This window comes from Opisthorchis viverrini (assembly GCF_000715545.1).
Source record: "Opisthorchis viverrini unplaced genomic scaffold opera_v5_54, whole genome shotgun sequence".
NCBI lineage: Eukaryota > Metazoa > Platyhelminthes > Trematoda > Opisthorchiida > Opisthorchiidae > Opisthorchis > Opisthorchis viverrini.
The window spans coordinates 1,604,304-1,618,452 of NW_008751711.1; the positions used below are offsets into that span (position 1 = coordinate 1,604,304).

At 42.7% G+C, this 14,149-nt stretch overlaps 1 protein-coding gene across 1 annotated transcript in view; it reads left to right on the forward strand.

Moving 5' to 3' along the window:
* The window catches only part of T265_03735 (hypothetical protein), a gene marked incomplete at both ends in the record, with an annotated part of 102,565 nt that overhangs the window by 5,896 nt on the left and 82,520 nt on the right, over positions 1-14,149 (forward strand). The window contains 2 exons of the mRNA XM_009168282.1: positions 8,216-8,286; positions 12,982-13,053. Coding sequence (XP_009166546.1) covers positions 8,216-8,286; positions 12,982-13,053 — 143 coding nt within the window. The remainder of the gene's footprint in view (positions 1-8,215; positions 8,287-12,981; positions 13,054-14,149) is intronic.

Here is a 14,149-nt window from a genome sequence, read left to right on the forward strand (position 1 = left end):
ACCTGCTGTATTGATGACACTCGTTTTCTCTCAAGAATTTCAGTCCACTAAACTCGGGTATGGATGGTAAACCATACTGACTGAGAAGCTTGTCTAAAGCGGTCCAACTGAACGATAAACTTTTGTCCAACGTCAGTCGCTTTTCCACCGCCGAGTCTCCCATTTTTACGGTGGCAACAAGCAACGAATGAAGAGAATCAATGAAGAAACCTGTGGCTTTCATATTCGGTAGCAATTAAACCCACTTTAAATTCCGTTCCTTTCAATCGCTGTAACGACTACTGAAAATCACCGTTCACGCTCTCATTGTTTGCATGCAAAACTATGCTTTATCGACTTTGCAGAACGTTAGAATTTTTAAACTTACGGCTTATTTTCGGAGGCATCATTTGCTTTGATGCACAACACCAAACTGAGGGTAACGATCCAAATACTGGGCCGTGAAATTTCATGAACACAACGTTAGCTTATATAGGTACTTACCCGTAGTGTCTGGACTGAAACGAATGAACCGAATGTATACTTTCTAGTTTAGAGAATTAGCAGTGTTGTCGAATCAGCCGACCCTCCGTGAACCCTCACCTTGTTCATTCCTTTCTTCTATTTATTATATTGTACAACGCGATTCCCCTTTTTTGTCATTTTGGTCTGTGCCCATACCACCCTTGTTGTTTTTGAGCTAAACGTAGACCGTTTTTGACCTTTTAATCGGACGTGTCGTTTAAGTTCACACGTGGTTTCGCTAGCTTGTAAACACGTGGCTCCGAGTCGGCGTGGACTTTGAGACCGTTAGGAATATATATATATACCCGAAGGTTTCTGGCTCGAATTACGCGCGAATTAGCGTGATGTACGATTCTGCTGATTTCAAATAAGAGTGAAACATCTCAACAGTGCCTTTCGGCTTTTCAGAACACAGAAGCCTCACATCCGGAATGAAATATCTGTTAAACACTCGACTTATCCGACAGAACAGAACAGACACGGGGAGCATTAGAAGACTACTGCAATGAGCTGTCATTTGGTGAAGCTTTGCCGATATTCAAAGACATTTTCCCCTCCTTTGTCTAATAGATTTTCACTTAGATCAAGCAAATTTAGATTTAACTGGCGACCCTCCTCCCACTTTATAATTTGGCCAGCCTGAACGTCTGTAGAGATGGGCATTTTTGTACACGTTCCTCGCCAAGTTATTTTACACGGACTTCAAGGCATGAAGGTCAAAACAATAAGTGCCAGACAGTGTCTGAACCTCATGATGGGTACTGGTCTCCCTGTGGAGGAATGTGGATCAACTCGGGAGTAACTAGGGTTGACATCGTTCTGTGGAAGCATCTGGCAGAAGAGATGGTTCCTGTCCTGATTATTCAGTGGGACTTTTGTGTAAACATTCAGCAAAAAAGTCATGTGTATATTGGAAGAACCAGCTCCGAACGTAACGGGACTACGTAACTGCCAATGAAATAACCGTTTTCGTGAGACAGATTTCATTGGTTGTTCTTCACTCGCCATTGACAGATGAGTTGTATTCTTACAATCGCTTGTTTGACCGCCTTGTACGCGACAGTGGTCAATAGAACAGCTGGCTCGCACATTCGTTGACTTTTTCTGGTTTGGCCAAGCACACTAGGCGGTCACGTGGCTATCCAGAACAGGATTCACGGTAATAAGAAAGGAAGGCATTAACGGGCCGTGGTGTAAGTGATCGTATCACTGAACAATGCTGTCACACAAACAGTAACTGTATTCCCCATATTCGATAGAAATTATCAGATGTTCCCGAAACCCTGTTCATAACCTTGGCTAGGATACGAGCCCGATTCGCCAGTAACAATTCTTTGTATTTCTGTTCTTAAGCCTATTGCTCTTTTTTCTTCGTTCACATCTGAAATTAGGCTTGCTCTTCCAGTTTGTCGTGCAGTTCAAAACTAATCGTTTGCCCGAATATTAATGGTGACATTGCAGGTTTTCAGAGTGAGGTTGGGAGAGAACAGATAGGATTTCATCGTGGGATTTACAGGCAATATTCCGGACCAAACTTGTGGAACACCGTTTCGTGGATCCCAGTGTATTAAGTTTATCTGTTCTAGATGTGTACGAACTCTGACAGCAGATTCGCCAGCAGGCTGGTGCTGGTATCAAAATATTCCATGCTTGGTCAACACGTCTTCGCTGATACACTGACATGTTTGTTGGTAATTTGGGTGCGCTCACTGGTTGTTGATCACGTGACTAGAAGGTCTACGGAAAAATGATAGGTTGTTAGTCAGTCCGTGCTTTTTAATTGCACAGAGGTCATTATTTCACACAAGCGTCCCCGATTCATTCGGTTTATTCACTATGGTTTGATAGCGTATATCGAATAACCACTGTATTTTCAAGGCTATACACCTGGTGTGTGCTAAGAACGCTGCTGTCATGATGTCATTACTCACACCGGTAAAATATGACAAATATGTGTGTTTGTTCAATAAAAGAACAAAGTCATGACATTTTCTTTAGCAGATAATCTAAATACTTTACAATCAAAATCAGTTAACTGAAGTCGACTTTTATTTCGTTGTTTTATTGCATTTAAAGGGAACGTCACCTCAAAAAGCCGTAAGTCTACCAGTTAACATTAGATTGTTCAATTACACATGATAGAACGTCATAGAGATAGTGAAAAAAGCGTGCATGTCCCAGTAATTATTCAACAATTGTTTGCGAATAATGAACACACAAAATGGACAAAACACGACAAGTAGAATTAAGAGACCCGCGAAGAAGTTTAACCCTGCAGCAGACAACTGAAAAAATCACCCTTTCCTATTGTTCACACTAAAGTTGCGGTCTGCGTGAGCAACTCCGAATGTAAGTCTGTTTCGAAGGGTGATTTGCGGTGAAATTTATATTTTCAAATTTATTCCTGTACAAGCATCTTTTTAATTGCTGGCCTCTGTTACTTGTGTTCACATAAGAGTTGTTAGGTTGATACGATCAACTGACATCAGCCTGACGTGCAAGTGCTTCGATACATATGTGTCGTCCAGCGTCCTTCGAAATACGGTCGGGGGGCGACAAATGTTAACGCTGCACAGGAACAGATTGGTTTCATTTTCCGACACGTAACAGCAAAATGCGATCATCAACAGAAAGCAAGACTTCGGGCTTCAAGTAGAATATAGCCCGACTCAGGCACTTCAATCCATCTCCAAAAGATCAACCCGCACAAGTTAACACTTACGTCATTCATCTTGGTTCGAGCTCTAAAGTGTACCATCTTTGAAGCGACCCCGTCCTAAGGGGAATGAGCCAATCTCGTTTCCATTTATTATGTGTGCTTGTATTTTTGATACACCATACTACTCGTAATTTGCAAATGAACGCAGGTTGACAATTCTTTCTGTTTTTCCTTATAAATTATTCCATCACAGTGTCATTCAAACAGATTAAGATTAACTGGTGAAAGGAGAAGGCCTTCAACGCAGGTTGACAATTCTTTCTGTTTTTCCTTATAAATTATTCCATCACAGTGTCATTCAAACAGATTAAGATTAACTGGTGAAAGGAAGAAGGCCTTCGCTGCGGAGTTACTTGTTAGAAAGTGCCAACTGAACAGTTACAGACTATTGGGCAGGGAAGCAAAACTCTCATGCATCTTGTTTACAAAAACTGGTTATCCATCCTCTCTTTGAACGCGCCTTCCTGAACTTTTCTGGATATTCATTGACTAGTACTCACACATAATCGAATGCCGCATAGCAATTCCACAAATCCCGTAACGCAACTGACTTTTCAAAAGACGCGAAGAAGATTTACGAGGGCCGAGAAGCACTGTTCAAATGTCTTATCCTTGTTGAGAATCATCAGCAGTGCGCATCTCACGAAACTCCAGAGAGTATAGAATCCGCGACCTCCTGGCTAATAGTATGAACACAGACATTCGGCTACGAGTGGCTGATCAGCAGTGTGATTAACTCGCACTCAGAGAGGTTACAGCGCCAATCATCCTTCAATCACGAGATCCACATCACCCGGTCACACGTGTTGACTGGCTCCTCGAGGAACGACTTCCCAGAGGGAAGTTTCACTCATCGGGTGAAGTTGAATTCTTCCACTGAGCAACTTGTATATTGTTGGTAGTGTGAGGAGATTTGGATATTTTGTGTGTGAAGCACAGTGCAGAAGCACTGTGCTTCTCGGCTTTTCCGCACAGACTGACTTCACTTACAGTACGATATCTCAATTCTAAGCTACTCTGGTTTGATCGGATCGGACGCAACCATCTCTCAGACCTACGGCTCTAGTAAGACTGATGTCAATAGGCATGGGCATGGTTGGACACTCCACCAATGTGCCGGTTGAGGCTATCTGGTGCGTCTGTTGCCTTGTGTCTGGATCTTTGTAGCTTATACTTTTACCCAGCCAAGCGCCGTTAGTGAACTACTCTTGAGGGAGCAGAACTGGTCCAAACAATTCTGATGCGCAGTGTGCAGTACAAACAATTTCCCTTGACGGAGCCAATATCATTTTTGGCTTTTTATTTTTATGAGATGTAGTCAGATAAAGTATATCAAATCGGTTTTCCCGCATATGTTTACTTGTGATGATGATACAAGTCATGACAGGCAACTCAGAATCCACCAAAATCTGTCCTTCAATCGTGGTACTAAAGTGGCCTCACAAAGTAACCCTTGTGGATCTGTCGACAATGTTTGTCCACTAATGGTGTGTGCAGGCTACTGAGAATGCATGCGACTACTGAACAGTTGCACGTAAATCTGATAAGCAACTCGCCTGGTCGTATGAACCAGGCTTTAGTCGTTACATTCACTTTCCACAGGTGTGTGTCCGCTTCATCAATAAAATGCCACAGTTCAATGTTGGCCCACAAGAGGACAGTCTGCAAGTGGTGACGCTTTTCCTTTTGAGACCAACAGCTTTGTTGGTAGAGTGAGGAGATTTGGGATGTTTGTGGACTCATCAGCAGTGCACATCTCACGGAACTCCAGAGAGTCTCGAACCCGCGACCTCCTGGCTAGTAGTTTGAACACTTAATCATTCGGCCACGAGCAGACGATCAACAGTGTGATTAACTCGCACTTAGGCAGGATATAGCGCCGCTCATCCTCACCTCATACGGTCACACGTGTTGACTGGCTCCTCGAGCAGCGACTTCTCAGATAGAAGTTTCAAAAATCGGGTGAAGTTTATTCTTTCACTGAGCTACTTATAGATTGTCGGTAATGTAAAGAGATTTGGGATGTTTTTTGGAGATTTCGTCCTCTAAGTGAAACCAATCTATGCTGAAAAGCCGAGAAGTACTGTGTACAGCGATTCCATTCTTATTGGGAGTTCAAGTTAATCACACTGCTGATCAGCAGAACGGTTAGGTGTTAAACTACTAGCCAGGAGGTCGCGGGTTCGAGACTCTCCGGAGTTTCGTGAGATGCGCACTACGGATGATTCCCAATAAGGATGAAACAGCTGTATACAGTGCTTCTCGGCTTTTCAGCATGCATCGGCTTCACCAGCTATACTAACGACTAGGACATTCGAACTCCAAATTTATGTGCGAGGTTTTGTACAAAAGGCGGCGGTCTTGAATCTCTCAGAGATTTTGGGGGTTTCACTGAAGAAGCTTTCTTACTCACTGTCCAGCAAAGTTTGACGATCAAAAAACGGCCAGTTTTCCTCTGACAGACGGTCCCATGAGGACTTGGGGCTCCAAATTCATGCAAACGCAAGCACTAGTAAGGGTTCTGTTATCTCCAAATCCTTCGGTTGTCGCTTGAACAGGATCCAGTGTTTATCAGTATTCACACAGAACTTTTCAACCAGCATTCTCCACAGCGAATGATCCAACATTGTGTTCTTTGTCGTCTAAATATAGCGATTTATTCTTTGACCAGGAATGTTGCTCTATAACGCCTTTTTGCTTATGTCAATCGTGGCAAAGTTAACCAGTTGCATTAATTCCGATTTACAGAGATTAGACTTCGCGCTTCTTCAACAGTTATTGCTAGCCAACACAAGGAACAACCTTATAATGGTCTTGGCTTTTTTTTCAGTGAAAGCTACGTAACTGATTCGATTTTCCTTCTCTTATAATCCAATCAACTATGAGAGAATTTTGTAGAAAAAAGCACAAAAAACAAATGAGGCCGTTCAGAGGTGCGTACTGAGATATAACCTCGAGCTTACCAAAATAACCCCTTGAGTGGTCAANTTCTCCGCAGCGAATGATCCAACATTGTGTTCTTTGTCGTCTAAATATAGCGATTTATTCTTTGACCAGGAATGTTGCTCTATAACGCCTTTTTGCTTATGTCAATCGTGGCAAAGTTAACCAGTTGCATTAATTCCGATTTACAGAGATTAGACTTCGCGCTTCTTCAACAGTTATTGCTAGCCAACACAAGGAACAACCTTATAATGGTCTTGGCTTTTTTTTCAGTGAAAGCTACGTAACTGATTCGATTTTCCTTCTCTTACAATCCAATCAACTATGAGAAAAGCTTGTAGAAAAAAGCACAAGAAACAAATGAGGCCATTCAGAGGTGCGTACTGAGATATAACCTCGAGCTTACCAAAATAACCCCTTGAGTGGTCAACTACGTGGAACGCAGACCGACTCGTCACATCTACATTCCATATTTCAACATCTTTTCGGCCTTCATAGTTGGTTTTGCAACAGGTCAAGGCTTGTATTCATACATTCACTCATGGTCTCAAGCTATCTGAAGTCAAATTCATAAAAGATTTGTGAGCATCCATCCTGGTTTTCTGATTTTATTTGTTGCCAATATGTTGTAGATATCCTACTCATGACAGGAGGTGGTGAGTGCAGAATTGTTCCTGTTTACTTATAATTATTGGTTCAATCACGACAGCTTGAAACCGAAAACTATCAAGTATGAAAATGCCATCGCTGTTTTTTGCGGCGGTACATACACAAGGTCGTTCTATCCCTTTCTGGAGTCCGGAGTGACGCTGACAATCAAACGTATGGAGAAAATTCACGATGCGGCAACTCAGTATCTCCCGAGTGCGGAAATGTACAAGCCAGTAAAAATCGGTCGCCAGAGCAACCTTAGTCAAATATCTCAGCGAAAATATACTAATCCCTCCTTTAGGACATTGAAGGTAAAACACCTGACCACACTATATTACTCCACACCCCACTGCTATATGCAGGGTTACTGGTTCTGGTGGTTGGTGGGCCGTCGGTTGGACCTGGCAAATCTCTTGGAAATTACTGGACTGGCACTGGGCCTTATATTCTAACTTTGAGGTTACAAACAACTACCAGCGGGCAACACAGGATTTCCCAAGGAAATGACGGTATAACACCTGAGACAAATAGATTATCCCCGTAACAATTCTAAAATATGGACAACAAGTTTCACATCATCAGATGGCACGAAATGCTGCGAGTAGGGTAGATAGTGAATAACGTGTAAACATCCGATTCACAATGAAAGCGGAAGACAACTGAAAACTGGCACTTTTGGTGTACTGCATCACACAGGCAGCTGCGGGATGAGGAGTAGAGAAACAAACCATCAACGGACAGTTTTTGAACAAATTGAGTCACCCTGGAAAACTGCAGGATCCACGAGTAAAATTACGAAAACTATCGACACCTCAGCACAAGGAAGAAACCAACGAGCCACCCAGCCGCGCATCAAAAATACCGCTAAACTGACCACCAGTCATTCAAGTCAAGCGTTCCTCACATAGCTGCGAGCACCTTACGAAAGATATTATTGGACTCAAAGGGAAAGCCGGTTATAATGACGGGTTACAATGTCAAAGACACGATCCAATGAAAGGGTGCGGCAGACCCTAGATTGAACAAACAGGGTGAAGAGTTTTCGCCAGAATCCATAAAAATAGGCACAATACACTTTCCACCATCCTCGTGCACAAACGTCAGGAAGGACTTACGGAAGCAAAGTAGGAACAATGAACGAGGTAAAATTCTTTGGAGCGCCTAAGTCCGCCAGCAACGGACAACTCACGCATTTTATAAACCACCAAGTACAAAGGAAAGCCACGGGTGTGGGGTATAAAACGGCAGAAGAAACTGAGTGAACACCACACGTAAGAATCAAAACAATTCAATTCCCACGAGGGTCTAAACGTGATTGGACTACACTCAACCATGAAAACAGAAGCGCCCAATTAACCAGTGGACTCAAAGAAGCCATCGTCTCAATAGTTGATACAGGGTGGCGCGACCAATCACCTAATCTCGAAAAGATCAGAACACGGCGCAACGCAACTCGAGGACGAACCAATGTAAGTAATAAAGAAAACTTCAAACAAATTGAGGGTATGTGGATAACAAAATATGTAGTAGGGAGACGGGTCACATTGTAAAAAAAAATCAAAAACGGCCTACTGAACCCACTAAGAGAATGCCTCGAAATCACATCAAGAAATAGCAGATACACTTCAAAACTTATGTAAACGCATGCAGGTAAGGGGAACTACCTACTCGACGAAGAGATCAACCTCTACTCGATCAACAAACCAAAAATCCACCCTATCTATATGGTAATACACAGATTATGCTATACCGTAATACACTATATTATACAATGCTATACTCTGCCACACTATGCTACACTATGCTATATTCTACTCTACTCTATTCTACTGTGCTATATTATTACACACCACACAACACTATACTGTATTATAATATAACGCACTATACTTTACGAAATTATACCATACTGTTCTGTGCCATACAATACTATACTATACTGTATTATACTACGCTGTACTCTACTACACTATACTATAATGTCATAATATGGTATACCACTTATTATAACCATATTATATAATTTCAGTTTCTGTGCTATCTTACACTGTTCTAATTATTAGGAGAAAAAGCTCCAAAAAAGACTGCCAATAGAATAACCGTTTTTCGTCGAGACAGATTCCATTGGTTGTTCCTCACTCGCACTTGACAGATAAGTTGTATTCTCAGTATCACTTTTATGACCCGCTTGTAAGAGACAGTGATCAATAGAGCAGCTGGCTTGCATATTCGTTGACTTTTCTGGTTTGGCCAAGCGCACCAGGCGATCACGTGGCTATCCAGACCGGGGTTCACGGTAATAAGAAGGCATTAAGGAGACTGTGGTCCACAACCCTAATAATCATTAGTCAAAAATTATACCCAGATTGTCGTACAATCTCAACTAATCTCCTCATCTCATTTCAGCTGCTGCAACCAAAACGCTTCATTCAAGTATGTTTGATATTCTCGAACAACTCACTGTGACCGATCCTAGCAAATTTGACCATATAAATTACTTGTCACTCAACATCGACTAATCTCCATATAGTCCTTGTATTGTGGATTCGAGGCAATATCTTGTGGGCAATATCTTGGCATAATGAAAGCAAGACAAGACTTAAAGATTTCTCCCCAGCCTATTCGTCATGGAACAAATTCTACTATGATCATTATGGATAGCGTATTTTTAGCACGATTTATTTCAACCACATTGCAAACGTTTGGTGCATCAAGTTTGAATCTTCTAAACTCCGCAAAACGGGCCTATTGGAGGACTGTATCCGGTGAAATGTCTGGGTCAGCTTTCAGGTACTGAGAATGTTGGCACATAAAAATTCGTATTTTAGGGTGGGTTTTTGTCAACCTATCCTGTGTACAAAGCTAGCATAGTCCGAGATCATCCACTAATCGTTAGCATCTAGTCTTTCCTAATCGAAGCTTTGAGCACAACCTGATAAGTGAACTCAGTGGCTATCAGGTGAGTGTTTAAATAGGTGACAAAGGAGCCAGTATTTCTGCACAGCTCACGAATCGGTCGTCTTGTTAGTGAGTCTATCCCTGCGAATCCGATAAAAAAATGCTAGATTCCCCCCCCCCCGCCATACTCTCCCAAGTTTACAACGAAATGTCAAGTCTCCTAAACGGTTAAACACCGACCAATGCCCTCATCACTTCGCAGTCGTATATGCCTTGCTTAATCTGGAGGAATTCTCTAAGAAGTGGTCCCGGATTTTATTTTCTATGAACGGTCCAATGAATTCTTCCGACCCATTTCTGATTAGACATTACGGTTAACCGCATAAGCCCAAATGATATTCCTGAAGATGAGTGAAACCGGTAATGAGCTGTCGGAGAGTTTACGGCAGCCTTATGATTAGCGTGTTTTGTCGAGAAAAAAACTACTCTTATTCGTTAGGAGTCTACAGATGAAAAGTATTACATTGCAACTACTTCAAGGAACGGTTAATGATGCCTCATTCCTACACTTGGAGGAAGTCCGTCTCCGTCTCTTGCCTACCTTAAAGAACGTGGCACCCCGAGCCAAACACATGCAACGCTGTTTCTAGAAGCTACTTTTCAGAGTGGTACAAGCTCTGGTTCGCGCGATCCCAGCATCTTACTCGTTTGGAAGCAAAAATTAGGGAGAAATTTTTTGGTGACGTTACGGAAAATGAAGGGAAAATTTACTATGAAAAAATACTTAGTGGTAGGGGCATCGATCTGTAAAGTGCGAAAGAGGAAGACTGCATTTGACGTTTGTCGCAAAAAGGCCGTAAATGAACGAAGTACAAATCAAAAGCAGAGATATTTTCGCGCACAACAAACCGATCGATTTGTTTACGCCATCACGATGTTTTGATATTTGTTATTTGTTTCCGTTTATTTCTTCGTATAGGCCTTTTCCACAAAATTTACACCGCCGTATTGCATATCCTTTGCCTAGGGGGGAGTTTCTGGAACAACGTTGAAGACAAGTGATTCTGGTACTAGAATGGTTCTCCTTCGACCGCCATCTCTTTCTGCATTGCTCTCACACCCGTTTCCACCCAATATCATACGAAGCTCACTAAACAAGACTAGATCCAAAGCAGGGTAGCCACCAATTGTTCTGGCATTCCCCGACGCACACAGATGAACGAAATCTGCGAACTAAGAGGAGTATTCCACCAACGTGACCCAGGCCGGAAAATTAAGGCTGCATAATCCAGATTCAACATGAAGACATCCCCTCCTAAGCAATCTGTCATAAGTTTTAGTCATTCCAATTAAAAACAAACAGGAATTCCAGACCGACGCTCAGCCTTAATCAAGTTCGCTAGTCACAAGAAATCTCACGTATCGGTTCTCTGACTGCCTTAAGACCCAATCAACCTGGTAGCCTAATCACTCAGCCTGGCGAAGATTTTGTGTTAGAAGCGAAACGTTGCCCAGCAATAAATCCACCGATTGCTTTCCGAACCTGTGTGAAACAAAGACTGGATTCAGTTTATTCTGAACCGTTAACACTGAACTTAAACTACGATGACTCAGCGGGGATGTTGTGAGAGACACACTGAGGTTCATTTAATTATTTCGAGGTTATTGGTTGTTGATCAGGTGGCTATTGATCTGTTGTCGAGCACACGTTTCGTCACCATGCGAGGAGAAATCATCAGTGCGCCGGTGGGTGGGTACTTCTTAAGCGACTGCGTGCGCTTACATAACATTTGAAGACTATCTATTCTCTCCTGACATGATTGGCTACTTGGGGAACCTACTGGTCCGTCTGTTATTTCTGCTGCGTTGTGGTTACTCCGTAAGTTTGGATGTTTTCTGTGGGGTCCTAGTTTTGTTTGGCTCAAGACTTACTTTGCCGACATCGATTAACGTCCAACTCCACAGTTATCACATGCTAAACGAACTAAAAGCCACACTCCACTCTAGGTTGTTGGCTGATTTCAAAACGACCCATCTCATTTTCAACCAAGGAGTGTCCTCTCATCGTTTGCATTCAATCTGGTGCGATGGCGTTCTACATGCAGGAATCCAAACTTTGAATTACATGTGACGGCAGCTCATGTCTCTTTTCCAGTGCAAGAAGGTGAGTTATTTGATTTTGCGCCTTTTTGCTCCAACTCAGTGACAACTGGCGAAGTATGAAAGTTATTGTGCTCAATTCCGTACAGGCTCGCAAATTTACTATGCGACACCGTCGGCACACACAACCTTCCAAATTCGCTGAGCTGGGCAATTCGATTGCAAACGTTTCATCACCAATCGAGGTGACATCATCAGTGCGTTATTGTGGTGCGTAGTAGTGCGTAGCGGTGGGTTGGTGGTTGTGCGTTGGGTAGTGTTGTGCGTGTGTTAATATACGTGCTGCTAGCAGGGGATGACCTTTGGTCGCGATTAGTTGTTCGGTCGGGCGATTCCATTGGTTGCTCCGTTGTCCTGTGTCCCCATTCGCCAATGCCCACGTGACCTTTGAGCTTGGCATCCCCTGCCGTCGTAATCTGGTCGATGCTAGAGTGACCTTTATTGATTTGCCTTCAAGGAGTTCCTTGTTTCGTTGTTTGTGAGTTTAATATTCGGTCCTTCCTTAGGTTTTCCGGTTGATTTGTTGGTCTTTTGCACGTAGGGGTGCGTAAATTGGGTCCAGTTCGACGCACCGGTTGATCGAATTTGCCGTCGAGTACCATGCTTCCAGAAATTCTCTTCCGTGCCTCGTGCGTCCGTATGCCAAAATTTCTGCGTTTTCCAAGTTGAATTTGTGGCCTTCTTGGTCCTCGTGTATGGATATCAAGGACAGGGGGTCATGCCTCCTGACGGCCGCGTTGTGTTCCTTTATTCGTGTGGATAGTCTCCTGCCAGTTTGTCGAGTAGAATTTGTTGCAGTTGTTGCAGTTGAGTTGGTATATCACATTGTTCTTCTTGGTTTTGTCCGGGTTGTCCTTCGGTCTAGAGATTAATTTCCTCAGGGTGGCATTCGGTTTGTGGGCCACAAATATTCCTTTTTGAGCCAATAATCTGGTCGCGAGTTCTGATATATTCCTGATGTAAGGCAGGACTACCCGTCTGGTGGCTTGTTCTTGCTGTTGCCGTGGTTGGGGTGTTTTCTTCTTCAAGCTTCTCTTGATAAAATTCCTTGGATATCCATTGTTCTGGAATACCCTGAGTAGATGGTTTTCTTCCTTCTTCCGCAGTTCTGTGGTGCTGCAGTGTGTCTCCGCCCTCTTGAACAAGGTTTGGACGCAGCTCTTCTTGTGGTTTACTGGGTGATTACTGTTGTAGTTCAGGATTTGATCTGTATGAGTCTCCTTCCGGTATACACAGGTTTCCAGAGTCCAGGTATAGGACATTTGCAGGAAACATTTTCACCGTCATTTTGTTCAACTGCTCTCTAGTTACCCACCCTTAGGGAGCTTCCTGCAGTATTTCAATCTCAAAATGTCCATATGATGGAAATCATCACCACAGATGACGGAGCAAAGTGTACAAAGCAATATTCCCAAAACTTCGTTGGACATAACTTCCGTAGCGGTGTGATGCCTGACATCTCGAAAAACGGCAGAATGCCTGAAAAAGTGTTGCAGTAAAACAAACGACAATTCTGTAGGCTATGTAGATTCCTAATGAAAGAAAAACCGACCGTAAAATTATCGGAGACGGGGGGACGCATAATGACATGGGCTACGTACTGAATGATAAATTTTCACATTAAACGATGGTCTTCGGTGTGATTCCAGCCTCGAAATTTGTAGGTGTGCTAGAAATTTCAAGGTTTTAACTCATTTTTTGTTTGGAAGCTTTGTCCAGTCGTCGAGAAAACAAAGCAGAAATGTACTGGTTGTCTTCACCAAAAAACAGCTCAGAACAGAGTTTATCCATTCGAGTTACGTTGGTTTTTCAGCCGGGTGATATAAGGTGAAAAAGTACCAGGAAGTGAAAAGTTTCTTCCACTAAAAAATTGTATTTAAAGGTGAACAAATACAGAATTGATTACATGGGTACGATGTATTTCCCAAAGGTAAGGCCATTCTTTTAGAGAGGTAATATGACGATGGATTCATTGGCAATGACTTCGACAGAAAACCGTCTATGGAACTCTATTCCGCCTCGCAATCAATACTTATCAGCTGATGGGCATTTTGTTCACTGAGCATGGTAGTGAAATGGTGGAAGAAAGTTTCATGACTCACTTGGATCACGTGATCGAAAATCCATAATTCCACTGATTGTGGTCGATGATTACACAGGATAATGACAAATATTACCCAAAAATTTTTTCTAATGACAGAGATCGGCGATCATTTTTGTGTAAAAATAGACATAGTAGGCAGTGAGTTGAACAAACTGTTGTGGCTATAGCTA